The sequence below is a fragment of the Pituophis catenifer genome, unplaced genomic scaffold (assembly GCF_029215685.1).
Source record: "Pituophis catenifer annectens isolate HBS135680 unplaced genomic scaffold, rPitCat1.0.hap2 SCAF_2, whole genome shotgun sequence".
NCBI classification, from domain to species: domain Eukaryota; kingdom Metazoa; phylum Chordata; class Lepidosauria; order Squamata; family Colubridae; genus Pituophis; species Pituophis catenifer.
Window position 1 is genome coordinate 122,310,917 of NW_027256882.1, and position 26,949 is coordinate 122,337,865.

The 26,949-nt window shown below is 38.6% G+C and overlaps 1 protein-coding gene across 1 annotated transcript in view; it reads right to left on the reverse strand.

The window, feature by feature from the left end:
- Positions 1-7,844: 7,844 nt before the first annotated feature.
- GIPC1 (GIPC PDZ domain containing family member 1) overlaps positions 7,845-26,949 on the reverse strand; it is a 31,259-nt gene continuing 12,154 nt past the window's right edge. Inside the window, exons 4-7 of the mRNA XM_070934421.1 lie at positions 23,468-23,648; positions 10,609-10,721; positions 10,037-10,118; positions 7,845-9,792 (exon numbers count right to left, since the gene is read on the reverse strand). Coding sequence (XP_070790522.1) covers positions 9,641-9,792; positions 10,037-10,118; positions 10,609-10,721; positions 23,468-23,648 — 528 coding nt within the window. The 3' untranslated portion in view covers positions 7,845-9,640. The remainder of the gene's footprint in view (positions 9,793-10,036; positions 10,119-10,608; positions 10,722-23,467; positions 23,649-26,949) is intronic.

Below are 26,949 nucleotides of genomic sequence, written 5' to 3' on the forward strand. Positions count from 1 at the left end.
TGTGAACTGAATAGAGGGAGTGGTATTTAGGATTTGTATGTATTTTGTATGTATTTAGGATTTAGGATTTTGTATGGACTCAAGGCTAGTGCCTGGTTTTTTACAAAGCTGCTGATAATCTGGAAACACGATTCAAAAAGCCTTGTATTTCTCACTTAGGAAATGAGAAAGAGAAAAGTATTCTTCTTCCTTTGACCTTACTCCTACAATCTGTGCTAAGAGGAAGAAAATTCAATAATGGCTGCTAATTCCAACTGAAGGCATTCAGTGCTGCAACAATTTCAGGCTGTTAGTTCAGTGAGGCAGACTCTGTGTTGCTCTGCTTTGTGGACTAAGGGAAATGTCTACATAGGGAACTTTCTCTACACTGTCTTATTTCACATTCTTATGTCATCCGACATTCCTTCTCTCCTTTCTTCATTCCTTTCTTTCCTTCCTTCCTAATTCATGTCACCATCAATACCAGTTCTCCAGTCTTCCATTTTGATAGAGCCTGGTGGACACTTGGATCATGGTCTTGCAACATTCCTCAGCCTGTTAATAAAGCAGAATCCATTTTGGGAGAAGAAAATGACTTTTTTTTGCACCCACCACAGGAAAGCCAAGATTTCTTGTTCAGGAATCATCACAAGGGAGGAAATGGGATGCAGTAAGAACACAGCCTGCAAACCAATGTTTTCCTTTGTCATTCTGCAGTGGGTAGGGGTCAGCAACTTTGGGCAGAACAGGTGTGTCTGATATACGTCCTTCTAGGAATTGTTGTGGCCCGTCAGCGGCCTGTGCAGCTAGTAGCTGATTCCGACAGTGAGGAGGCTGGTGTGGTGCTGCGCTAGCAGCCTGTGTAGCTGGCACTTGAGTCAGACAATGAGGAAGCTGGAGAAGATGTGGTGCCAGAGGCGGGGATTCAGCCAGGGCCTTCAGAACCTCCAGAAGCTCTTATTAGTGAAGAGGAAGAAGAGGAGAGCCTCTTCTCGATGCACGGGTGTGCAGAGCTGCCAAAAGGCAGGAGTGGCTCCTCAGGAGGACATCTTCTCGAGAGTAAGGCTTGGGGCTAATTGGCCACTCCCTTAGCCTATTTAAGGAAGGACGACGACTGAGGCAATTTGCAGGGAACAACTTCCTTCACTTGAAGGAGATCTTAGTTCTCTTATCAGCTTCCTGCAAATTGCTTCTGGCTTTCTGCCAACCATAGTAAGATTATGATTATTTATTCTTTGGATTCTTGTAGGCTGTTAATTTTGAAAAAGACTGATTTAATTTAGTAAACTAGGGTTTGTACAGACTGTGTGTGTGCTGCATTCTTTGAGGTCCGTAGCTGGGGCAGAACAGGAATGCTCTTCCCCCCCCTCCCCCCGTTCCTCCAGAATCCTTCTACCAAAACTGGAATGCAGGGATGAGTGCCACAACAATTAAGTGTTCCTCAGGGTAGGCTTTATTGTCGTCTCTCTCAGACCCAAAGTGACATTGGATCTTGATGTCTCATTCTATCTCATAACTCTAGGAGCAACTTGGCAAATTGGCCCTATGCTTTATCTGTGCCGGAGCTGGATCAAAGTTCTACATTTTGCCATGAGCTTGTCCCTGGAGCCAACTTTGGAGCAAAACCAGAAAGAGATGGGCAGAATGTATTTTTGGACCTTGAAGCAGCACCCACTTTTTTAGTTGTCATCTTGGAGACATTTACCATGACTCTGTAGGAGGTTAGCGCGCACCTCTTTCCTAGGAGAATGAAATATTTTGGAAATATTAAAAAGGCAGAATATTATGTTTCCCTGTATAAGAAATGGAGAAGCATGTTTTTAAAGACGGAGCAGCTCCCACCTTCCTGCCCCCACCCTTTTGTTAATGGGCCAGAGGCAGAAACTCAATCTTTGTCAATGGACCTCATCTGCAAGACAATGGGATCCATCTAGGACAAAACTCACCACATGGCACCTGGGAAGATTACATCAGCCAACAAGGCTAGCTAAGACCCCCACCCCCTGGAAGTCTGACAACCAATCAGGATAAACCTGAAAACTTGCTATATCTGCCCTTTTCTGTTCAGGAACTCAAGCCATGTGATCCTGTCCACCATTAAACCATCTTTCAAAGCAGTCTCCATGTTTCCAGTGTCTTTTTCCCCACTTGGAGCAGAACCCAGAAGGATATTTCTTCCTACAACTCTTAAAACACAAACAAGCATCATTTTGTGGAGCCTGTCTTTTCCTGAAGTATTTATGGGCTACATGAACAAAACTCCACCCTTTCTCTCTGACAGTGTCCTACCTGTTACATCATTCTTCTGCCATACTTTAGTGCCAGAATATAACTATAAAATACTACATTACTATAGAATATGTACATAAAAGCTGTGTACATAAAGGTTGTGTGCATCTCATGGTGTTCAAACTATGCAATTTTCAATCTAGGGTATAATAGAGGTCTGAAAAGTTGCCAAGTCACCCTTCAAAGGATGTTGGGGGTACTTATCTCTTTACTAATGAAAAGTCATTATTTGGTAAGAAGGATGCCTTGAACATTAGAAAATACAAAAGTGACAGGCTATCTGGGAATGGGACTGTATTCCCTTCAATAAAGGATATTGAATTGATGTATATGCATAGAAAATTAGTAAAAGGGTAGGATTTTTTTAAAAAAATATTTGATACTATTTGTTACCTTGGTCCTCTCACAAAACAATGCCCTGAAGCTGCAATGGGATAGAGTTCTCAATTACTGTGCAGATTAAACTATTTATTGTGTAAGAAACCAGTCTTGAATGGGCTTGTATTTCACTGGGTTGAGGAACCTTTGGACTAAGTATGATATTTGCAAGCATGAGTGTTCAATTATTTTTTCAGTGTTCAATGATTTGCTTTATTTTTGTTCAGATTGGCTGCTCTTGCAATAACCATGGAAATGGATGACTTTGGGACCTAGCAAGCTTTATTTCAATTCAGCCTGAGTCCCCAAGAATCCTTCTAGCCAAGGCTGAGCAAACAGCCTAGAAACTATAAACCAAGGTCAGCTGGCATCTCTCTCTCCCCCCCTCTCCCTCTCCCCCCCTCCCTCTCTATATATGTGTATAAGCATGAGGCTTTGAAAAGTTGACTTTGTAAGTTTATGAGTAAATTTCTGTCTATGGAGATTCTGGAGTAAGCTGTAAACTTTTGGAGTAAGTTGTAAACTTACAAGGAAAGTGTTTATGCATTGAAGGAAAAATAGTTCAGCCAAACTTGAACCACTTTGGTGTCTCATTTTGGAAAGAGTATTTCAGGAGGTTGGCGGTAGCTGTATGTAGATTGGGAGTTGTGTACATCTAGATAGAGAACAGGGGTAAGAAATTACTTCCGTGCTTAAGGATACCTGCGTTCTTAACAGAACTGAAAAACTGACCAAATAGCATGTTACTAAATTACCCAATGTGTAGTCAGTTCCGCATACCTCTTAAAAGACTGTAAGATAAATAGATACACAATTTCACACTGAATTCTTTGATTGTTTAGTAGTTAGAATCTGGTTCAAAGTCTGCTCCAAGATCAGTTTGTCAAATAGAGAATAAACAGGCTGCACTGGAGTTACAAGAATTTAATTTAGTGTTAGCATTGAATAAACGAGATTGCCCCAGGGGAAGGCAGCTCCTTTAGGACTTGTGCAAGCAGGCTTACTATTCAGGTGATATATGCACATTGGGCCAGATCGCTATAGTGTTCGGCTTATTACCTTACTCTTGAAATGTGTCTAGTGGCCCCATCTGGTGGCCATATCTGTGTTAGTTAATACAGCATATGCAATTTTTCAACCTAACTTCTGTTTTGCTTGTGGAAAGAATGGCTGATAGTCTTCCTAGATGCAAATGGAGATTTGGTTTATGATCAAGGAAGGATTCAAAAAGAAGAGCCAGTTTAGTCTAGTAGTTAAGGCACTAGGCTAGAGACCAGGAGACTATGAGTTCTAGTCACAGTGTTCTAGCAGCCAGTGATCAAATTGCTTATTTCAGCAGGCTGTTGAAAAATAAGAATGGAGGCAGATTTTGGGAATGGAAATGATAAGCCAATAGAGCAGGCAGTAATTGTGAGCAGGTTGCTTGCCAGTTCTAGCTGGGAGACTATAAGTCAGGCAACTGCTGTGCACATCTGGAAAGGATTCTGTGTCAGCCGAGTTATGTGTTTGTGTAGCATTTAGAGGTTATCTATATGAGAGACTTTAAAAAAAAAAACCCACTAGGAATGTGCAATGACTCAATTATACACAGGATCTATCAATCTCTTCCAAGTTGGTGGTTGCCTGCAAGGAAATATTTTCCACCCAATGCTCAATGTTAAGTTGCAGTGATTCCTTGCCTTCACAGTCCCGAGGAATAGGGTTTGCAAGTGGTACCTGAATGGTTACTGCTAACCTACCATTGATCTGTACCAGATTCCCATTGAACCTTAACTCCTGCACTATTGTGCAAGGAATATTCTGAGGACAAATAAAAGTTGCTCCCACTGAGGCTACCTTTTACAAAGGAAGATTAACTGTGGAATTATCATATAAAAGTGTTATAGGCTACCATTTTTTTTTTAAAAAAAAGCCTCTGAGTCATGAGACTAACTGGAATTTGCTCTGTGCTCTCTTCTTCAGCTTCATGAAAAGAATATGAGTTGCCTCTGTGATTTAGTAGAACTTCCTCTTGTACCTATAGATGGTCACAGATGGAACTAGAATGCCAGTCTTTTTTCATATACTCATCTAGTCTTTAGACACTTTTCCAACTGTTTTCTGGCAATTTAAAATTAATGTTCCTATGATCAGGCTACCTACTTCACACCATAGATGCATAGAGCTTAGCTCCGTGAGAACATATGATATTCATAGAGGTGCTGTTTGGGACAAGAGGGAATGGCGAAAATAAAAATGGGAAGTGAGCTAGGACCCAAAAAGATTTATTGTACATGATAATATATAACATTTTAAGGTGCCATTAGACTTTTTTCATATTAGAGACTAAAACCGTTGCTCTTCTTGAAAAGATTGTGGTCATTAAAGAATCTCACACCATTAGACTCAGCCTTTCCACTATCAATTTTATAATTCACCTCCGGCATATTGAAGGTAATAGGAATTGTACTGTAATCTAATTCCTGTAGAGAGGCTGTTCAACAGTGGCTCTAGACTAAAAGCTGCCCCAAAGCACTTTTCAGTTCTGGGCTCCTGCAAATGGATGGTTTTCATTTGTGTGAAATCCATTGGAACAACTGGTACCCACATATCATCTGGCTAAGTGTCAATCAAGAGAATGCTGTGAAGTGTGACAAGGACTGTTCATGAGGATTACGTCCATCTCAGAGTGAGCTATTTAGCTGGAGCAAGATTACTTTTGCAGCCATGCACCTATGCAAGGAATTTTTGGTGTTGGAGTGAAGAGAGCAGGTTGATTTTTACACAACCTCTAACAGTTGGCAGTCCCACCACTTTCCAGTAGTCTTCAAATTTGGTCTTTATACATAAATTTAAATGGATCCAAGTAAATGGCAAATAAAGCAAAATCAGGATGTTTCAGACAAGTTTAGTAAACACCATCCCAAATGCTTTAGTATAATCTTGGAACACTTTTTGGAGGCTAGTGACTTTAAATGAAAGAGGAAAGTTAGGGACCCCCCCCCCAATATTTTCAGAAGCAGACCAGGAGCCATGGTGTTCCCAGCCTTGTGTGATTGTGTTAACCTCTTGACAGATGGAAAAATATTCCATCCTGCACATGAGCCTAATGAATCTTGGATTAGACCTGAATTCCATCTCATCTTGTGCATCCTGAAACAAATGAACAAACAGATTCTTTCTACCTTATTGTTTGTTCTTTATCTCCCATGGGGGGAAGTATCCCATTTCCCAGCCCAAACTTAATTAGCAACACAGTATGTTTATTCCTGGTCTGGGCTTCTCAAAGATACAGCTGATAGTCCCACTCAAATGTTGGCAGAAGCATTCGAGACAAAGCCTAACATCCATCTCCTCTGTAGCCTCTATGGGACAATGACTAGCTATAGTAGAAAAGCTGGGAAATAAGAATGCCCTCTTAACAGAAGCCACTTTAAAAGGATGCAGAAAAGAGAAGCAGCATTATTCTTTCCTTTAGATTGGTGTGTATGTGGGTGTGGGTGTGTTTCAGTTGATTTGGACCATCCTCATTATCATTTTCACCAGTCTCCTTCAAGCTGCTAGACACTGGGGAGCCAGCATCTGCTGTTTGCCTCTTGCGCATCCTTTTTACATACGTGTCACGATTTACCATATATGACAAAGCCTACCGTCAAAGATCACGACACAATTGATCTTTGTAAAGCAGTTTTGGCAATGAGTGCTTTTAGGTTGTCTATTTAAAGACAAACAACATTCTAAAAGATCTTTAAAAGACTTTTCAGAACATCTCCAATAACTTCAATGTTTGACTCATATTATGTAGAATTAATATGAAAGGAAGGATGTGAAAAAATAGCTTTTAAACACAAGTCCGGGGGTGAAATGCTCTCGGTTCGGACCGGATCGCCCGATCCGGTAGCGATGGTGGCGGGTGGTTCGGAGAACCGGTAGCAAAAATCCCTGCCCCCCCCCATGCCCAGCTGAGCCGCACGATCATCAGAGGGTTTTTTTTACTTTTAAAAGCATTGTTTCTTCTGCCAAAAAAATGCTTTTAAAAGTTAAAAAAAAACCTCTGATGATCGCGTGGCTTAGCTGGGATCTCTGACAATGGGCGTCAGAGCCTTTTAAAAGCATTTTTTCATCAGAGCCTTTTAAAAGCATTTTTTCAGCCGAAGAGGTTGTAGAAAAAATGCTTTTAAAAGTAAAAAAAAAAAAAGTTGGCCACGCCCACCATCACATTACCCACCAAGCCACGCCCACAGAACCAGTAGTAACGAATTTTACATTTCACCACTGCCTAAATCCATTGCATAGGACTAGACATCCAGTTTAGCAGTCACTGCAGAATCCCAGAGGGCCTATTAAAATGAAACTGTTGGCTCCATGCAACCCGTCCTCTGGGTTCAGCTTCACCTGTAGAAGAATCCTTTTCAGTGATCTATAGACCGGTCCACATGAGCAGGGTATATATGCCAACTCAAGCGTCAGGCGACTGCTGCCATCCCATGCACATCCTTTTCAAACTGCAGCTGTGACAGGGCACAGGTCTAGAGGAGAATTTCCAAAGCTTGAGAAAAATAACGGGCAGTAAAGTTTCTCAAGGAAAGAGTGCAAACAAAGCTAAAATAAAACAGGACAAAATTCTGTGGCCTGCAGTTGGTTTCTTCTATATTGCTCTGGATACATTTCTTTTCCCAATATGCAGAGTGGATAAAAATCAATGATTTTTTTAAAAAAATCAAAAAAATCAGATTTTTTTGATTTAAATTGGATTTTTTAAATTTAAATCGGATTTTTTTGATTTTTATCGAATTTATTTTAATAGAAAACTTTTGGGGTAAAAATCTAGCGTAAGATAGTTTTCTATTTAAGATACATAAATAATTTAGTTTATTCAGCATGAAATGGAGCTTAGTTATGTAGCATGAGGCTGTATATTCTGCAACACTGGGACTATCGGTGAGTCAACAGTGGGTCAAAGGAGTAGTAGAGATGACAGTTGCTCTTTAAAAATTATGATTTAAATCGAGGTGATTTAAATCAAGCCTTTTTACTAGTGATTTAAATCATGATTTAAATTGTGATTTAAATCAACTCGATTTAAATCAAATCCACCCTGCCAATATGTAATGCAGATTCTCCAATCCCTTCTACAGGTTCAGTGCCTTCTTTCCATTCTTACCGGTTCATTAATTGTAATTACAGTAACTGTTCTAAACACACCACCATGCACACAGTTTAATAGTATAGATATATTTTATCTTAAACGACAATTTACTTGCAGAATACAAAAATATGCCCAAGGAGGACATGGTGCCTGTTTTCCCTAAGAGGTTTCCAGTGCCAGGACACAAGAAACAGCAAGGCTTAGCAGAAGCCTCACACGCTCTGCGCTTGAGGTATGATCCAGAGGCCTGCAAGCTCCATATCTTACCTGGAATTAGTGTTTTAGAGATACAGTAGGTGGGCTGAGGCTGTAAGGTGTATGTGAAGATGATGTTATTAATTACTGGATAATTACAGTAATGGATTGTGGCACAGGGGAGAGGCCCAGAATTTGAGAATGAACACATGGGTGAAAGAATATAAATAACAAGAAATGAACTGGGCCAACCCTAGGAGGTAGGTCAGCAGGACAAAATTAGTTCAGACAGACATTAAGGGTATGCCCATACCTAGACAACAAGGGACTTCTGCTGCTGCCCTTCCTCCTGGAAAAAAATCCCCACATTTTTTTGGGGAAAAAAAACCCTTACTTTGAAAAGAGGAGTTTGCTACAGCCAGCTTAGAAAAGGAATGTTCTAGAATCAGTGAGGTGGAGGAGAAAATGCCATTGAATTAATGATTCAATACAGTTCCATCCTCTGAAAGAGAGAACACGCACAATAGCCTTTGTACTATCCACATATCATGAGTTGGCAGGGATTAAAAGCCCAAACACAGAGCTAAAAAGGGCAGGGTGGATGAGGCTGAAAACTGCATATGGTTCTGAGAAAGTAACATTCAAACAACAGAATGTGCCAGACCCATTCATAAGGACCAGTACTTGGGGGGTTAGATGTATGCTATATGTGCTCTCTGTAGCAATTGACTGTGTGTGAATTATTTTCCAGCCACAATATTTGAGGCCATTGACCAAAAACAGATCAAGTTCATCAACTGATGCCTAGCAGAAATCAAGTGTTATGCTTCATAGTTGGAATCTCTTTTAACAACTGACTGCCACTCGTACATATCTAATACATGTCAGTAATGGGATGGAATGAAAGTTATTTCTTAACCTAGTTTGTGCTAACCTTGAGCAGAAGCATCACTGTTGCATCTTCTAGCTAATGTCTAAGTAAGTCACCAGGATCAAGGGGACAGAGACCAAGTGAGATGTTCCCAAATGGGAGGGGCTGTTTTTTTATGTGCCTCGAACCAACACAGATGACAGATGAACTAGGGAAGGGTGATCAAGCTTTCAGAAGAACTAGGAAGTGTGTGTCTCCTCGGGCACCAACCTGCTCAGAGCAAATATGCAGAGTTAGGATCTCTCCTCCAGTTTTATTAGAGCTGAAAAAGCCAATTCCGCCCATCCCTCCTTTCATTCAGCTCCTGTGGAGAGTATCCGATTCTCAGAACAAAAACAGCTCGTTATCCATCTAAATCTGAATGGCTATTTCAGTTATGCTCACTCTCAAACCAGAATAAGCTTAGAAATCCAACATGCAGCAGCCATACCTCTCTAAGAAATAGCAAACTGTATGAAGCAACTGGTAGCACCTATCTCACACTAGAACAGAGAGCAAACTGAATGGCTTGATTGTACCCAGGGCTGAGGGAATTTCCAACAAGAGGGGCTGGAAGCAAGCAGCAGAAATTCTGCCCCCAGTTCACATTACAATCCAGTCAATAATGCAGATTACTTATTGCTCTAGGATCCCTTCCAATCAGTGGGCCCAGCATCAAAGGGAAGGGCGCTGTAGTGTTCCAGAATCATCACTGGTCTGTCCATAGTTTCTGTGGGAGAGGGTCTAGTATGTTTACAGTCCTAGTAGCGCCCAACCTTGGCATCTCCAATGCTTCCCCAGACATCAAAGACAAACTCATCCGGGAAGGCAAAATCACCCAGCTGCTCATCCAATGCTTCTGCAAATTCATCAGGATTTTGCTTGTCCTTGCCCAACTCCACCATGGTAGCAGCTGCAGAGGAAGAAAAAAAAAATCAGAAATAAGCATTAATTCTATCCCCAAACACTTTTATAGGGCTATATGTGCATAGTTTATAGAACTAAACATAAATCTAAGGAAGGACAAGGAAAACCTCACATTTATTTCTATTCCTAAACACAGGAGTAAAAATAGGCAGGAGTAGGTTGTGATCAGCTACAACTCACTGCCTGCCATCTCTTAGCAATTTAGCATCCAGATTTTAAAAAAAGCTTACCTAGCTCTGTGTCACGGATACCCATGTAGCTCTCCAGAAGATCATCAACCTTCTCAATGGCCTTTTCCTCAAATGCAGAGGGCTGTGAAAAAACAAAACAAAACCCAATTGCCAAAATAGCAACAATAACCCAAAATAACCCTTTTGCTAACTGAAAAAACAATCCACATAACTATACCCACTAAGACAGAACTGATGGTGGTTACAATGCAGCAAAATACTTTGGTAGAGGAGAGAAAAAATAAATTAAACAATATGAAAGGAGTTCAGGGGGAAGACGTCTGGTCCAAGATTCGCAAATGTAAGCTTGGTAGAGCAGCCAATCTTTATTACTGCTTACTGCTGATTCACCACTTTTCTTTTCTTTTTTACCATATAGAATGAGGAAGGAAGGTGAGGCATAGAAAGATGAGGCAGCAGAAGTGAAGCTTGGTGTGTTGCCGGACATCCTTTTCAACAGAGCTTTGTAGCTATCTGCTCTGTCTTATCCTTGGATGGAAGAAAGAGCTCCACTTTCTCAACAGAGCTACTTATCTTTCTGACCAATGTAGTTGGAACCGTGGAATACACACCTGTTCTTCCACGGTGGCTGGTCCCTTGGCCCGTAGACGCAGAGTGCCCCTTCCTGTGCCAAGTTGAGTACATCCGCTGTTTTTGCCTCCTTTGGACCTTTGACTGATCATGTCTAGAATAGAATAAGACATGTTTGCTGAGGTTTTGCTTGGTATGCACAGCAGAAACTCCAGCTTAAAAACCAACATAGGAAAGTTTGCTTTCATGTCCCCAAGCAAGAACTTCACAAAAAATGCTTACTTATCATTATTCAGTATTGTGTGTTCATAATCAAGTGTTATTTTACAGTTTTGGGGTGTGCCACTGATGACCCACATTTATTAGGTTTTCAATAACTTGTTAAAGTCATACAAACACCATGATGTACATAGACTCTGACCCAAACAGATACGTTTTTACATTATTGGCATACTGAAATGTTTATGAATTTAAACTCAAATAAAGAATATCAGGAGTCCAAATCCCCAGCAAAGAACATTGAATCCTTTGATATCAGTGGCTGCTAGTAAAAAATGCAGCTTCAGAAATGTTAATTATAAGAATCTGGAAAGAACATTATAAAATCTTATTTGAAAAATGTAAGTGCATACGTAGGAAATAATTGGGAAGGCTACTTGGGATAAAATATGTGAGACAACATATACCCATCAAAATAGAAAAGAAAAGATCTGCAAAACATAAAAAAGAATCTGAATTGCAATACCAATCATGGGACAATGTACCCACAATTGGAAGAGTGGAATGTCAGGGAATTCAATTTTTAAGTGATACTTTTAAATAATTACTATCTAATGCAGATCCTTCACATTCATTCCTCACTCATTCCAAATAGGGAAATGATAATAATAATAATAATAATAATAATAATAATAATAATAATAATAATAATAATAATCAAGTTTACTTACCCCAGTTGTAACTTTCATACATGTAGTTATACAATTCTTTCTGGCATGGCCTATTGTAAATCTGAGTGTACTTAAGAATGGAACTTCACCTTAAGGACAAATCAGGCTCAATAATTACTTTTGCCTTTATGGACCCCTCCTTCCATTAAAAATGGTATTACAAATTATATTTTATATGATTTCATTGTATTCTTCATATTTTTACAAAGAAATAAGGAATCGTAAATAATCTAAATATTATTTTGTAATAATAATCAAGAGTTGCAGATTAATTATCTCTATCGCACATCATCATTGCTAAATTTTAGAGTTCACATTTTTGTGGGCCCTAGGCACTGTGCCTCTCGTACCTAACAGATAAGTTGTTGCTGAAGTACCCATGGCAAATTAGAACAGAGTGCTGCTTCCAGCAGAACAAAAAGGAAATCTGTAGTTTGCCAACGGATCCGCATCTCTTCAGAAAGGAAAAAGGCCAAAATCCAGCTCTATAATTAACCAAAGGAAGCATGACCAAAAAAGTTAAGTAGATGCAATACATGGAAATGTTTGCATATTTAAAGAAAGCCGTCACAAAGACTTTGCACAAGTTACTTGTCATGGTTCCAGGTATCACTGTGTATCTTCTATGAAAAGAATGTGTATTCTTTGACAAATTGCAGTCCCCATTTCCTTTGGATAGCTTTAGCAAACTTTCCAACTTTAGGGCAAATTTAGATGGATCTTTCAATTAAGTATAACTTTACCACTGCCAAGGTTTGCTGGAGAGGAATAAAACTGGCACTAAAATGTGTCCTTGCTCACTTCCTATAAACAAGATTTGAAGTGGCGAAACTATGAGCCATAATAGTCCTAATCTCTTTGCTATTTCCCTTGTTCTGCAATCTTTTGTATCTTCTTTGCCATTACTGTTTTGCACTCAGTGTAGTAGCAATTAAGGGCCTTGCCCTTTGCATATAGATGCCTAAAAATGGTTCTGTTGACCGAACATTTAAAAAATAAAATAAAACTGAAACAACTCCGTTCAAAGTGATTCCTGTTAGAGTACTTGTAGAATTTATTTTCTGGCTTCCAGATACATTACAATAGATAAAAAAAAAAACAACAACGACATTTTGTATTGTAAAGAGAACATTTCATCAAAGGGGATAATATCAGATATTGTTCTGCAATTCTATTTAGCATGCTTCATAAGGGTCCAAATGAGAATTTCCATTTACACAGTCATTCCGATTTAACTTGTTCTTAAGGCAATATTTTTGCTTTCCCCCCTCTCCATTTGTAAGCTGTTTTGAAACCAGCAACGGGACTGTTCTTCCTTTATTGTACATGTAATAGAATATTTAGTAACTCATTTTCAAAAACTACAACTAGTTTCTGGCAAATTGCTGCTATTTGTAACTGTCTTTTGGAGAATGCCTTCACAACTTAATACAAATGATAAAGGCAAACATGTCTGTATATTCTTAAGGCTGAGGTATGTTCTACTTCTGGCATTTTTCATTTCTATCCTAATTAGATTACGGTAAAAGTTATCTAGAAACAAGATTTAAACAAAGTAAAAACATGTTTCATCTGAGTCTGATTTTAAATATCTGCAGACAAGATGGCTTCTGAATATAAGCCTTGAACATGCTGGAATTTTTCATATTTCTGAGGAGAAGAATGTCAGCTCCCCAAAGAGAATTTTTCTACCATTACTTGCAGTTTTTGCTTACTGTCTGCCTCCCTGAAATGGGATGTTCTGTCTTTTCCTTAATTTCTCTTGGGTTAGCAGAAAACATAACTTTTGATAGGTGAACACTCACCCACTCTGCCCACTAACACTTAAAAGAAAAGATTGTGAAGCTAGGCTCCAAGTTTTAAAAAAATGGGCAAGAGGAGGACAGATACAGAAATGATTTCAAATCTATCAAGGAGAACATTTCTTTCTTTGGCAACCACTGGTGCAAACTACAAATGGAGAACAAATTAAGAAATATATTGTAGCATTAGTTCTCAAATCTAGCGCCTGATATTAGTTCTCCACTGAAGCAATAAAGTGCTCACAAAAAAGGAGAAAAAATTGACAATGTAAATTATGTTTATTGTATTTGTGTGGTACTCATTTAGTTACATCAAACATTTACATAAACATTTTCCCCTAAAAGCTAAGTAATCTTCATACAAATTCAAATCACCACTTTAAAAGAAACTGGTATACAGGTGGTCCTCAACTTATGACCACAATTAAACCCAAAATTTCTGCTGTTAAGCAAGACATTTGTTATGTGTTTTGCCCCATTTTATGACCTTTCTTGCCACAGCTGCTTAGTGAATCACTGCAGTTGTTAAGTAACAAGGTTGTTAAGTGAATCTGGCTTCCCCACCAACTTTGCTTGTCAGGTGGTCGCAAAAAGTGATCACATGATCCCATGAACACAGAAACAGTTATAAATATGAATCAATTGTCAAGTGTCCATATTTTGCTCATGTGACCACAGGAGTGCTGCAACAGTCATAAGTGTGAAAAATGGTCATGAGTCACTTTTTCAGTGTCATTGTAACTTTGAACGGTCACTAAACAAACTGTTTTTAAGTTGAGGACTACCTGTACAGTAATGACTCTAAGAGCAGCTTTAGGAAGCGAGTGGAACAAATGCTGAAGCTTTCAAATGTATCCTGCTCCCTAAAGAAAGCACTAAATCTGTTTTAAATTTGGGAGGTAGCACCACATGTGTGGTCTTGGAAGAACTGTCAGGTTAAAGTTCCAATTGGGATTGGAAGGACACACTATTCTAGGAATGGAGCTGGATGAGACATAAATTCTTTGGCATGATGTTTCAAGAATAGTTCACGTTGTGGGATTGCAAAATAAACATCATAAACTAGATGTGAGGATTACAGCAATCTCTGGGTAAGTTATGTTTATCAAGGGCCAAGTAGATTTAAAAATCGTATCTGGGGCACATCTGGAACAAGCAATTGGGCTGGAGAGTAGGTTTTCATGTCCCCATCACAGAACTGGTAGACTAGAGAAATACTGTCAAAGATGGAGTAAATGTTGAAGAAACCGCTGAAAAATATACAGGTAGTCCTTGACTTACGACCACAATTGAGCCCAACATTTCCACTGTTAAGTGAGACATTTGTTAAGTGAGTTTTGCCCCATTTTATGACCTTTCTTGACACAGTTGTTAAGTGAATCACTGAAATTGATAAGTTAGTAACCCAGTTGTTAAATGAATCTGGCTTCCCCATAGATTTTGCTTGTCAGAAGGTTGCAAAAGGCGATCTGGGGACACAGCAACGGTCGTAAGTATGAACTAGTTGCCAAGCATCTGAATTTTGATCACATGATCATGGGGATGCTGGAAAGGTTGTAACTGTGAAAAATGGTCATAGGTCACATTTTTCAGTGCCGTTGTAACTTTGAATAGTCACTAAGTCCGTGATGGCGAACCTATGGCACATGTGCCACAGGTGGCGTGCGTAGCCATATCGGTGGGCGTGTGAGCTCAGCAAACGGGCCATTTTCGGCCTCCAGGGGGGTGGGGATGGGGAATGCTGTTTTCGCCCTCCCCAGACTCCTAGAATAGCTCTGGAGCCTGGAGAGAGAGATAAATGGGCCCATCGGGCCATCATGTGCCAGGAGCAGGGGGAGTGGGAGGGGAGTTGTGCGTGGGGGCGGGGCGCATAGAAGTATGGGTGTGGGCACATGCATGCACAACCCCGCCACCCTCGCCCCTCTCCTGGCACGTGATGGCAAAAAGGTTAGCCATCACTGCACTAAGCGAACTGTGGTAAGTTGAGGACTATCTGTATTACCAAAATAGTTACAAACTCAGAATCTAAAATTGTAAGAAAAGGTAACAGAATATTCCAGAGTGAAAGCTTTACATTTATTCTTTTACCTCTAGGTCTTCCTTTGTAAAATGAAAACTATGATGTAACTTTACTTATCATGATTCTGAATTTTTGTCACATTTTTGTATCAGCTAACAGCATTACTCCAAATTTAGAAAACAGTAACAGGCCTAGTCTTGATTTTAAGCACCAACATGCTTCTTTTGTTTTTCAAAAGTACCAACTCAGTCTATTGGTTCACCTGGTCTGGCTTTACCTACAGTGACTCCCAGCAATTCTTTAGCATTTCAAATAGGATTCTTTCCAAACCTTATTTAAAAATGCTAGGGACTGACTGAGTTGGCAAAGTGACAAACACATGCTACATTCTACATTCCTTCCCTATATGGCTTAGCCTGGGGTACTTGCAGGACCATCTCCTCCCTGCTTCCCACCGTCCTGTCCGCTCTCATAGAGCCGCTCTCCTCAGGGTACCGTCGACCAGGCAATGCCGTCTGGTGACGCCCAGGGGTAAGGCGTTCTCTGTGGGCGTCCCTACCTTTTGGAATGAACTACCCACTGAGCTCCGAACGGCCCTGGATCTCTGCTCCTTCCGTCAAGGCCTGAAGACTTGGCTATTCCAATGAATGGGCTGATGCTGATTCTTGGGTTTTATTATTTATTGATTTTAATTTGGTTTTAACGGGATTTTATTATTTTATCATTGTATGTTTTTAACCTGTGTTCGCTGCCCTGAGTCCTTCGGGAGAAGGGCGGCATATAAATACTGCCAAATAAATAAATAAATATGGCCTCTTCCTGTCCCTTAGCAAAAGAAGGGAAAGTACGTAGCATGAGCTTTAGGTGTGTTATGTATACTAATCATGCACTTGAATAGGCTACTTCTGAGGAATTGAAAGCCACATATGCCCTTTGCTTGTTTAGGCATACATAGTTGTAATAGTGCCTTTACTTTATCTGTTTGTCCAAAGGGTATCTTAGAACATGAAATGCCAGGAGATGGTTATGCATTTTCTTATTGCCAGAGTCAATGATCATAAAATAATTTTAAAAAAGCATGCCAAAGGGAAAATATCACAAGTGAAACAAGTTAATAATAACTCTGTGAAACTATTTTAATAGTGTTAACTACACTGACTGAGGATTTGCAAAGCCTAATTATTTGGAGAAAGAGTATTGCTTGCTTACAGCTCCTTGGCACCACCTTCAAATGGCAACTGTCTGGCTCTCTTCCTCTTCAATTCATACACACCCTGGGAGGCTTCCAGCATTCCATTATACACCAAGTGCAGACCAGTCTGTTATGAATTACCACATTTAAGAGGAAGAAAGTTATTGATTTGGGGAGGGGGGAAATCTTGTTTCTAGATATGGCGTTATCAGTTTAGTTTAAACATCAAACATAATTTGCCAAGTGATAATCAGGTACTATAATAAGACAGACTTGAACCAAAGCCATCCCTAGAGAATCAGCATTCTTGGCAAATATATATAGGATGCAAATTTAGCAAGCAAGCCCTCCATGTCCTGTCTCATTGCTTATTACTATGCTAATGGAAATTCACAAATCTATGGTCTTCAAACAATACTGCAGGCTCTTATGAAGGATTCAGATTTCTTTGTACTAGTGATTCCTGCCATTTTCCCTTTCTAACATACATAAAAGCAAAAAAAATTAGGCACTTTCACTTCAGAAGGACAGAATTCAACCTAGGCAGAGGCATTTCATGAGCAATAACTTATATATTAAAGATCCTAAGTATAAACACAAATTGAGGTGGAGGGAAAAATTATTCAGATAAGTCCAACTCAACTACCACTGCAAACTTAAAGGGACCCTAAAGGAACCTCTTCTTTGCAGATCTGGGAATGCAAGAAATAAAAGCTCATAAAATGTTTGGTTAGGGTTAGTAGCAAAACACATGTAGTGAAGCAGACAGTGGGAAAATGTATTGATTCCTGGACAAGTCTGAAACAGGGCATACTGGAATTCAATTTTAATTCATTTAGGTAGAATTCTAATATTTCTCCTCTAACACTAACATATTTATGTAACATATAACATATGTAATCTGTGATGAGAACTTTTTACTTGAAGACCTGCTATGGATAAAAATAAAGTGCTGCTTTAATAACCCATAGTTGGTTCAAAAGACACTGGTGCAAGAATCTGAATAGAAGGCCAATAGTTCCTCCTGTGGCTTCTCTGACATATTTTTCTGTTGCTTCTACTAAAGATTTAGTGGATAAATGAAAGGAAAATCAAGAGGAATGGTAATGCAGAAAAATGACACTATTGCAAGAAAGCCAAGATCAAAGAAAACTCTGCCACAGAATGAACATATGAGAGCTACAGGGGCCTTATTATATTCCACAGATACATTAAGCACATGTGATCCCTCTGACAGGCAGCACCTGTGATCCTCCTAAGAAAATCTCCCCTTGATTAATTTTACCTTAGTCTAATTCAGACTGTAGCTATCAGTTTATTTTTCACTGCATTTGTTAGTCATTAGCTTTTCATTTACTATCAATTACCAAATTCAGAATGAACACATCTCAGAATATGAGAAAGGAAAAGGAGAAAGAGGAAGGAGGAGAAAAGATTAAAAAACGTTAAAATATGAGATGCAGAGAGAGTCTATTAAAACAATTATGGCATTTATTGAAATGTAGAAACAAACCTGGAATTTGGTTTATGCTTATGAACTCTGCAAACATTATATTCAGGCAGAGATATTTAAATATGGTTGTATGTATACAGATACTCGCCTCATCCACAACACATTAAGTCAAATATTTAGATGACCTGAAGAGAAACTAGTATATAGTTTTAATGTTTTAAATTAATTTCCATTATGGTATATTTTTGTAATTCAGTGTTGCCGGCCAAGTCTTTTATTCTGATCATGGATCAAATGAATTTGTGTATGAACATACGAAGTTTAATAATTTTAAAAAAAAAATTGAAAGAGGGCTAGGATGCTGTTCTATTTTGGACAAAAAAACCTAGCAGTAAATATTACATTCCAGAACAGTTTTTTGAGAAAGCAAGAAATATTGTCTGAAACCCAGGCATCGATTTTGTAGCTCAATTTTCTTATGGTCAAAGATACCTGCACAGAAGTGATTCTGGGCTGAATTAGTTAGCTTAAAAGAAAACAAGCAGTAAAAGAGGTTCCAATGAAAAAGGTACCCATTCTATTCCTGGCTAACAACATGTTGTTAACCAGGAATACAATGGATACCTTTTCAAATGGAACCTCTTTTACTTTCAGTAATAGAGGTTCCATTTGAAAATACTTCTTCAAATGGAAGCTCTATTACTTTCAGCAATAAACACAATGTTCCTGCAGACTAGCAAATATTAATTCAGCAGTAGAGATACAGGTACAGTGAAAAACTGATCCATATACAGCACAATAGCTTCAGTCAATGAAGAATTAAAGTGAACAGTTGAAAATCATCATATTTCCCAGAACCATCCAATGAGTCACTCTAGTAGGAAGGAATCTGCAATAGTAGAGGCGAACTGAAGTGATGGATGAGCTGAAGAGCTATTAAGGAATCTGATGTGCTTAGAAATTTGAAAACTTATTTGAAGTAGTGGAAGGAAGCCTTATAGATATTGAGTGAACCAGAAATACACACCTCCCTAGATTCTGTAGCTACTCTAAAAGTGATCATGTAGCAGGAGCTATTAAATGGAACAGATTAAGTTCTAGAAAATACTCAGGACCAAATAATTTGTGTAATAACTACCCTAATAGAACCAGGACAGAAAAATTAAATGACAGCAAATATTGATAATCAAAGAGGGGCCAGATCCTTTGAGAATAACCAACAAACATGTACAAATACACACATCCTCGCCAAGGAGCTACCTGCATGTCTCATCCCAAAGCTAGAATGCTCCTGCTTCATACTTAGCTAATGTAGATCACTTCTCAGAATTCTGTTGGACGTGCTACTGCCCCATTCTTCTTCTCTTTGGGTAGCCACTATAAAAATCTCCATATTGAGAAGCAGAGGCCCACAGGTTTTCGCTGGCTCCCAAATGTGGCACAGCATGGTACAAAGAAAAGTGTGTGCATGCATGTATTAGTATATGTTGCTGTGTAAGAGAAAGGCAACCAAATGTAGGTTTAACGGAATGCAGATTCTTTTTCACTCTTTTTCCCATCTGAGAGAAAAGGGATTGAAGATGATAAGTGGGTCATCTCAGAAATACTGTCTCGAGACACTCTGTTTTCAAAAATGTGCAGGATCCAATCTGGGTCGGTCACCGGTCTCCCAAACTTTCAGACAACTTCTGCTAGCAGAATGTGTTGTCAAAAATATGCATACAGCTTCTCCCAAAGCTTTTCTCTTTAAAAATGTACCGGGCACCTTCATCAGCAATAGTCCTATATCACTAAGATAGTCACTCAGACTATTCCTATTTGTATCTGATCCATCCGATTGCCTGAAACAGGACATCTCGTTCTGTTACTATGGGGCAAGGCTGACTATGTCAGAGTAAACGTATCTTTCCATTGCAGAATATGGGTTGGGGAGGCGGGGTGTGTATGTGTGTGAAATGACACAAGTTCTTACTGGATGATGCCATTCTGACCTCTGCTGGTGAGGAAATGTTACTGCATTATAATTCTAAATGGGGCAGATGTACTGTAGGATTTCTCGACGGTGGTTAAGAGAAAAATATCCTTCCTTCCTCTTGATCAAGTACCAAAAATGTCATTCCACTACCTAGTGCTTCATATATTAACATTATTTACATATTGTTTCATCATTTTTATGATGTTTCTCCTTTGAATTCTTTTTACCATGGATGGTAAGAGCCAAGCAATGTTTGTACTTCAAGCCCCATAGAAAGATCGCTAAGAACAATCCTGGTCTTCCTCTTTCTCCTTTCCCTCACAGCTTTAAATTTGTATGATCTACAGACAGTTTAATTTGGGAAGATATTCTCAAAGAATGACTTATTGAAGGTTTAAACTAGAGGGAATATGTTCCCAGAGCAAAGGCAGGTCCCTACATATCCCTGTATGTTTTATAGGATACTTGGAAAAGAGATCCTTAAAGATGAGACAGCTGACAATCTTGTGCAAGTGAGAAAATTTTAGACTACATAAAAAGTCCCAAAGGACCGAAAGCTATCTCCATGCCATGGAAATGCGAATGCTCCGTTGGATAGTGGGCATCTAGCTTCTTGACCACATCACAAATGACACCATTCGACAACATTTTGGTGTGGCACCAATTTTAGAGAAGATGAGAGCAGGCCGGCTCCGCTGGTATGGACATGTCCTGAGACCTTCCACTGTTGCCAAGACTACCTACCAACTAGAAGTCAATGGCCGGTGACCTCGCAAGCGCCCAAAACAGAGATGGGAAGACACCATCCACAAAGATATGCAAGCTGCGGGCCTGAGCCCTGGAGATGCAGCTGACCATGCAAAGTGGCATTCAATGATCCGAAAAGCAGACCCTGCACTTGTGGGAATACGCTAGGAAGAAGAAGAAGATAAAAAGTCCCAAAGGTGCTTTTTTTCAAAGGGTCAATTAGACTTTTTTTTTTAAATGTTTTGCTTCTTGGATGAGAAGTGAAACTTTTTCAAAGGGGGGGGGGGACCCAAGAAAGACCAGTTGCCTTTTGGGGAAAAGGCACCTTTGGAACAACCATGACCTGGATGATTGAGAATCTCCATAGATATTGTGTAAAAAAAAGATACACCCACTTCTTCTGCTTGCTCGTGGCTACAACGGAGCAGGAGGCTGAGTGATACACCAGTGCCATGGCCACAAGGCGAGGTGGGGGGCAGAACTGTCCCACGCGCCTTGTACCAGCTTACCTCACGGTCCCCGCAGCCAGGCCATCCACGCCCCAACACCTGCCTCGCCTCATAGCCGCAGCACCAACACACCACTCAGCCTCTTACTCTGTTGTGACAGTGAGCAAGCAGAAGTGGGCTGGTGGCCATGTGGGCTCCTGCTGCATTCACATATCGCAAGCCAAAATATGATTTTACAACAGATGTATTCAGTTTTGAGAAGGATGTTTAAAATGTTTTGAACAAACAGCATAATGGGCTAAAATGTTTGTGTTTATACCTATTCCACCTTTTTTAAAACCAAGTCATAATGAGAATTTTAGTTAGAAAAGTCTTGAGCAACACCAGTATAATTGTACTTAAGTTCTTTCTCTGCTGGTGAAATAATGAAGGACAAAAATACTTTAATATAATCAGGAAGCTACTTCATTGCTACATCTATATCTCACTTTATTTTAAACTTTATATCACATATTGCCTTTTTGCTCCTACATGTATATAACATAGATGATTGGAGAAAAATTATATAACTTTGTGGCTGGAACAGAGAAACAACTTTACTCATCAGAATACAGAGCATAGATGAATTAAGGGGATACATCTACAAGCAAATGATTAAAAAAAAATACCTGGAGCTCCCTAGATTATGCTGCTAAAATTTGCCAACAATTCAAATTACTTACATATTACAAACAAATTATTGCCAATTTCAGAACAATCCAAAACTAAACACCCTGCATTCTTCCACATTGCTGTTACTGCTATTTTATACAGACCTTAAAATAGAGAGTCTTGAGTTTTCTTGGCAACAATACCAACAATGGTTTGCCGCTGTATCCTTCTGAAATATTTTTCTAACTTCCCAAAGTTGCTTATTACCCAACAATTTCCATATGGTTTACCTACTAAAGATTAACTAGGTTGGCTTAAATTCTTAAGATCAGCCAAGGAAATGATCACTTTTGCTCTTAAAAATATTACATATCTAATTAAAATTTTATTGTCAATTTTCTCATAAGCAAAATTTATGATCAGTTAAGTTTATTTTCCAAATTTCCAATCAGTGATCCGAAGGATCAACTCTGAAATGTTTCTGACAATGTAGTTCATCTGTTTCTGACAATGTAGTTCATCTGGACAAAACTGTAACTTTAATAAATAATGCCAATGAGAAAATATGTGTACTGCCAATTTGCTTTTTTCTGACTTGCTTATTTTTTTCACCTGAGACAGTTTAGAGCTAATAGGTTAAATCCAGTTTCATACTGCTTCCTATATAAAATTATCTCAAGGCAGTTTAAATTAAAGATGCACAATAACATATTGCATTAGAAATATATTAGAGGAGAAACTGGGGATCTTGAGAGTTAAAAAAATTAAATATTTAGGAATATGGCTATCGGTAAAGTGTACCACGATTAAAAAAGGCAACTATGATACACTCTTACAACAAATTCAAAAAGATTTGGAAAATTGGTCTAAATTACAAATATCATTAATTGGCAGAATCTCAACTATAAAGATGAATATATTACCCAAACTATTATATCTTTTCCAAACAGTACCGATTAAATTAGAGACATTTTTTTCCGAGCAATTAAATAAAATCACATCGAAATTCATTTGGTCAGGTAAAAAACCACAGATCAAATTTAAATTATAGCAAGATAGTAGAAATAGGGGTGGCTTTGGTCTCCCAAATTGGGAGCTCTACTATCAGGCTGCAGCCTTAACATGGCTCAAAGATTGGATCCAGTTACAAAACAAATGCATACTAATGATAGAAGGCAATGATCTTCAGATAGGCTGGCATAGTTTTCTCTGGGATGGGCAAAATAAATATCATACATATTTTCAAAGACATATATTAAGAAATGCTCTCCTATAAGTCTGGGAAAAAAATAAAAAAGAACTACTATAGAAAAGTCCCAATTTGGTTATCCATAATGGAAGCAATACTATACCCAAATACCACAGATTTGAGCAAAATGGTAAGATACACAGAACTACTTGACGAAAAAGGAGAATTAAAATAATTTCAAGACTTGAAAAAGCAAGGATTAAATTTGGAATGGTGGCCTTACTTACAAATTAAAACTAGATTTAAAAAAGATCAGGATGTCATATATAAGGAACAATTGGACATAGACAAAGTATTATTAGGACCTGGAAAAAAATGATTACAAAAAAAAAAAGAAAAGATAAGAAATATAGCTGCATATTTTCACTTCTCAACAACCAGCAGAATAGCAGCATTATTAATATATACATACCAAAAGCCTTTCGTGGTTCAGTCAGCTTCAGAGTAAAAGTGCGACCTTTGGGCAAATCCTTGAGCATTTTTGCAACCTCATAATGCCGGCAGCCAATAAGACTTTGACCATTGATGGACTCAATCATATCTCCAACATTAATAATTTGGATTCTGTCAATAACACTCCCTTCCTTGATTCTCTGCCAAAAGAAGTGAACAATCACTATGCAAACACAAACCAAATAAATTCTTGATGCTAGATAATTTGAAAAAATTAGAATGCAATGCAACCAAAAAAATAAAACAAACTAAATGAAAGGAGGATTCCCAACAATCCTGGTTCCCCAAACCAGAGACATAGACATACTCCTAGTTGAGTGACAAACAGAGCAGTTCACTTAATCAGAACTACTGTAATGGCAGAGGTACTCTTCTCTTGAATACCTGTCTTCCTCTGGGTTATTTTTTGGTAAATACTTTGCCAAGACCCTAGTTATGGAGCCTTTTGCTTTATACACAATCTGGCATTTCTTTGAATTGCACAGAGATTGCTCTATATCAGGCCTTCAAGTTGCTAAATATATTTCGGAAGAAAGAAATCAAGCTCAACAGTAAAAGTGTTAACCTTGCAGTCCAACAACTCTGTTTTACCCTAGGATGTATGACAATCTACAGTAATGGTTATGCCTTACTCTAATCCAGGGCTGGACCTGCAACTTCTACTTGAGAAACATGATTCATAATTACACTTATAACTGACTCATAGGGGAGATGAGCAGTGGCCCAACCAGTCTGCTTTACTCATTTCTTCTAAAAAAAACCCCAGAATAATTCACACCTTGAAAGAAGGCTGTGCTACTAATATTATGCCCTTAGACAGAGTCTTGGGGAAAAAAACAGATCTGATGAATGAGATGAATGTATATTAATCCCAAGGAGTATATGGTATCAGATCTGCTAAAGCTATGTTTTTCTTGCTATCCGGTAAAGCAGGATAGTATCATTCCTCTTCCCTGAGACTACAAACTAGAAGTGAATGAGAAGACTGTCCATATTCTGTTTATATACTGATACATGCAGTAACTATATAATTTACTGCATGTATCAGTATATCACAATATATTTTTGTGGATTAACCATATAAAGTCAATGAAAATAATTCCTATTAGAAGATCATTAGGAAGTAGAGTTACCTGAAAAGAAGTAGAAAAAGGAGAGAAAGACTAAATCCAGACACAATAGAGCTTCATTGTAGCTGATGCAAAACAAATAGGAAATATTAGCTTAAAGGGATTCTGAAACCTGTTTAGTCAGAGCTGGTTTTGGTAAGAGTCAAATCTAGAAGTACTTATTTTAAGAAGTAAAACTGCAAAAACTTATACTTAATAAAAATAGTGGTTCTGGGTCATTTTGAAAAGGATTGGATCGTTCCCCTTAGAGCACAGAATTACAATACATAGTCACTTTCTGTAGGATTAAAATACTGAAAAATACACAGCGGAGTTCAGCAATTGTTTATGAATTTTATATTTATTGGTTTCCTTGCTACTAACTTATTACTGTATTAAAGATTATGTTAAACTGAGGAAAATTCATAGCTCTGTTTAATATTAAACACAGCCCATAATTTATTTTTAGCATAAACTAGAACAGCTAAGGCCTGTGTCCAACCTAACATGAAATCCATTGTTAAGGTCCTATATAGGATATAATGGGGGTTGACCTCCTTGTATTTTTGTATGGCAAAAAGGAAATTATGTTCAGAATGTGCATTACAAAATTGTGCTCTTGCATGTGCCCCCCCCCCCCAAAAAGAAAAGAAAATCAGCAAGGCTCCAAACAGAATTAAGGCTATAGCAAACAAACTTCCTTGAAGGCATGTCATAGCCGTATGACAGCTATTCAGGAAATGGGGGATCTTTGTTCTAGCAAAAGCTGCATACTCTCAAAGGCCATCTGCCAGGAACTTCATGCTGATGGTGGGCACGATCAGAATCCAAAATGGATATGGAGTCATCCCTTTTCTTTCTCTTATCTGTAGTGGAAACATCCCCCTCCCCCCATGGTGGAGAAAACTATTGTTCCTGCAAAATGTTTACACTGACTGATTTTCACAGGGCTAATATCACCTACTTCCAATATAGGAACATGTATGCAGAATCTGACAATCACACCAAATCACAGGAAATATTTTTTTTCTCTGAGAATGGGAAAAGATAAATTTATTCTTCATAGTTGTTTTGATTTTCATAATAAAAATGTAATAAAAGAAGAGAAGGGCAAAAAGGATTAATGGTGTCTAGCCTTGCATCCCACTGGGTCATTCATCTTAATTATCCCAACCCTATAAGTAACTTTTATAGCCTGAGCATCCTGTAAGCCTGCATAACAGATATATCTACAGTTATCTTCTGGTGTCTATGAAAATTGTAGATAACCCTTTCTTTTAAAAAAGGATACTTGTTGCTCTCACAGTTATGCTCATAAGGTTAAATATATGACTCAGTTTTCAATGCCAAACAAACCATGTTTTGGAAATCTAATCTTCAATTTATTTTCTCCATAAATAGAATAAAAATCCATCTTACTTTATAAATCTATTACAATACAAAGTACATACAAAGTACAGGGAGGCCAATTCCCATTATATCCTATGTTTCATATTTTTTTCTTTAAACTAATCAAACCCACACTTTTCAGCCCAGTATTTCACAAGTTGATAGCATTTAGGAACTGCTATTTGGAATTCTGGAATGAAGAACACAAATATTCCAAAGGCCACAAGATTGAAAAAGCTGCTTTAAAACTTTTAAAATCCACTTATCTCTGTTTAGCATTGTAAAAAAATAGGAGCTGATAATTTCACATGCCTTCAGCAAATACATCATCTATGAAAGGCCTTGTTATGAAATCATTTCTGATTCACTTTGGAAAAAAAAAACATATTCTTGGAAAGATGAAAAAGAAGGGAAAAAAAAAGATAAGATTGGATTTCTAGGTGCCACCAAAATATCAGCATTTGAAGCAGTGGTGAAATGCTACCGGTTCGCACTGGTTTAGGTGAACCGGTAGTGATAAAAACTACCAGTTCGGGTGAACCGATAGTAAAAAAAAAGCTACTGGTTCCTATGAACCAGTATTTCTAGCAATCAGCTGTGCCGCGCGATTTAAAATCGCTAGAAAGCAGGAAATCCTGCTTTCTAGTGAATCTAAATAGCGCGGCACAGCTGTTTCCCTCTTCGCTGTTCTACTTACCTTCCCAAGCCTTTTTCTGTGCGAAGCGCGCATTTGGCACATACTGTGCATGTGTGCACGTGCAGCATGCATTTGGTGTGCACTGCGCACGCATTTGGTGCACACCGCGCATGTGCGGCCAGCGAACCAGTGGCAAACCGGTTCAGATTTCACCACTGATTTGAAGACCTTTGTTTTTCAGAGCTGATAGTTTCTGTAGGACAGAGCAAACAAAACAACAGACAGAGCAAAAAAACAAAAACAAAC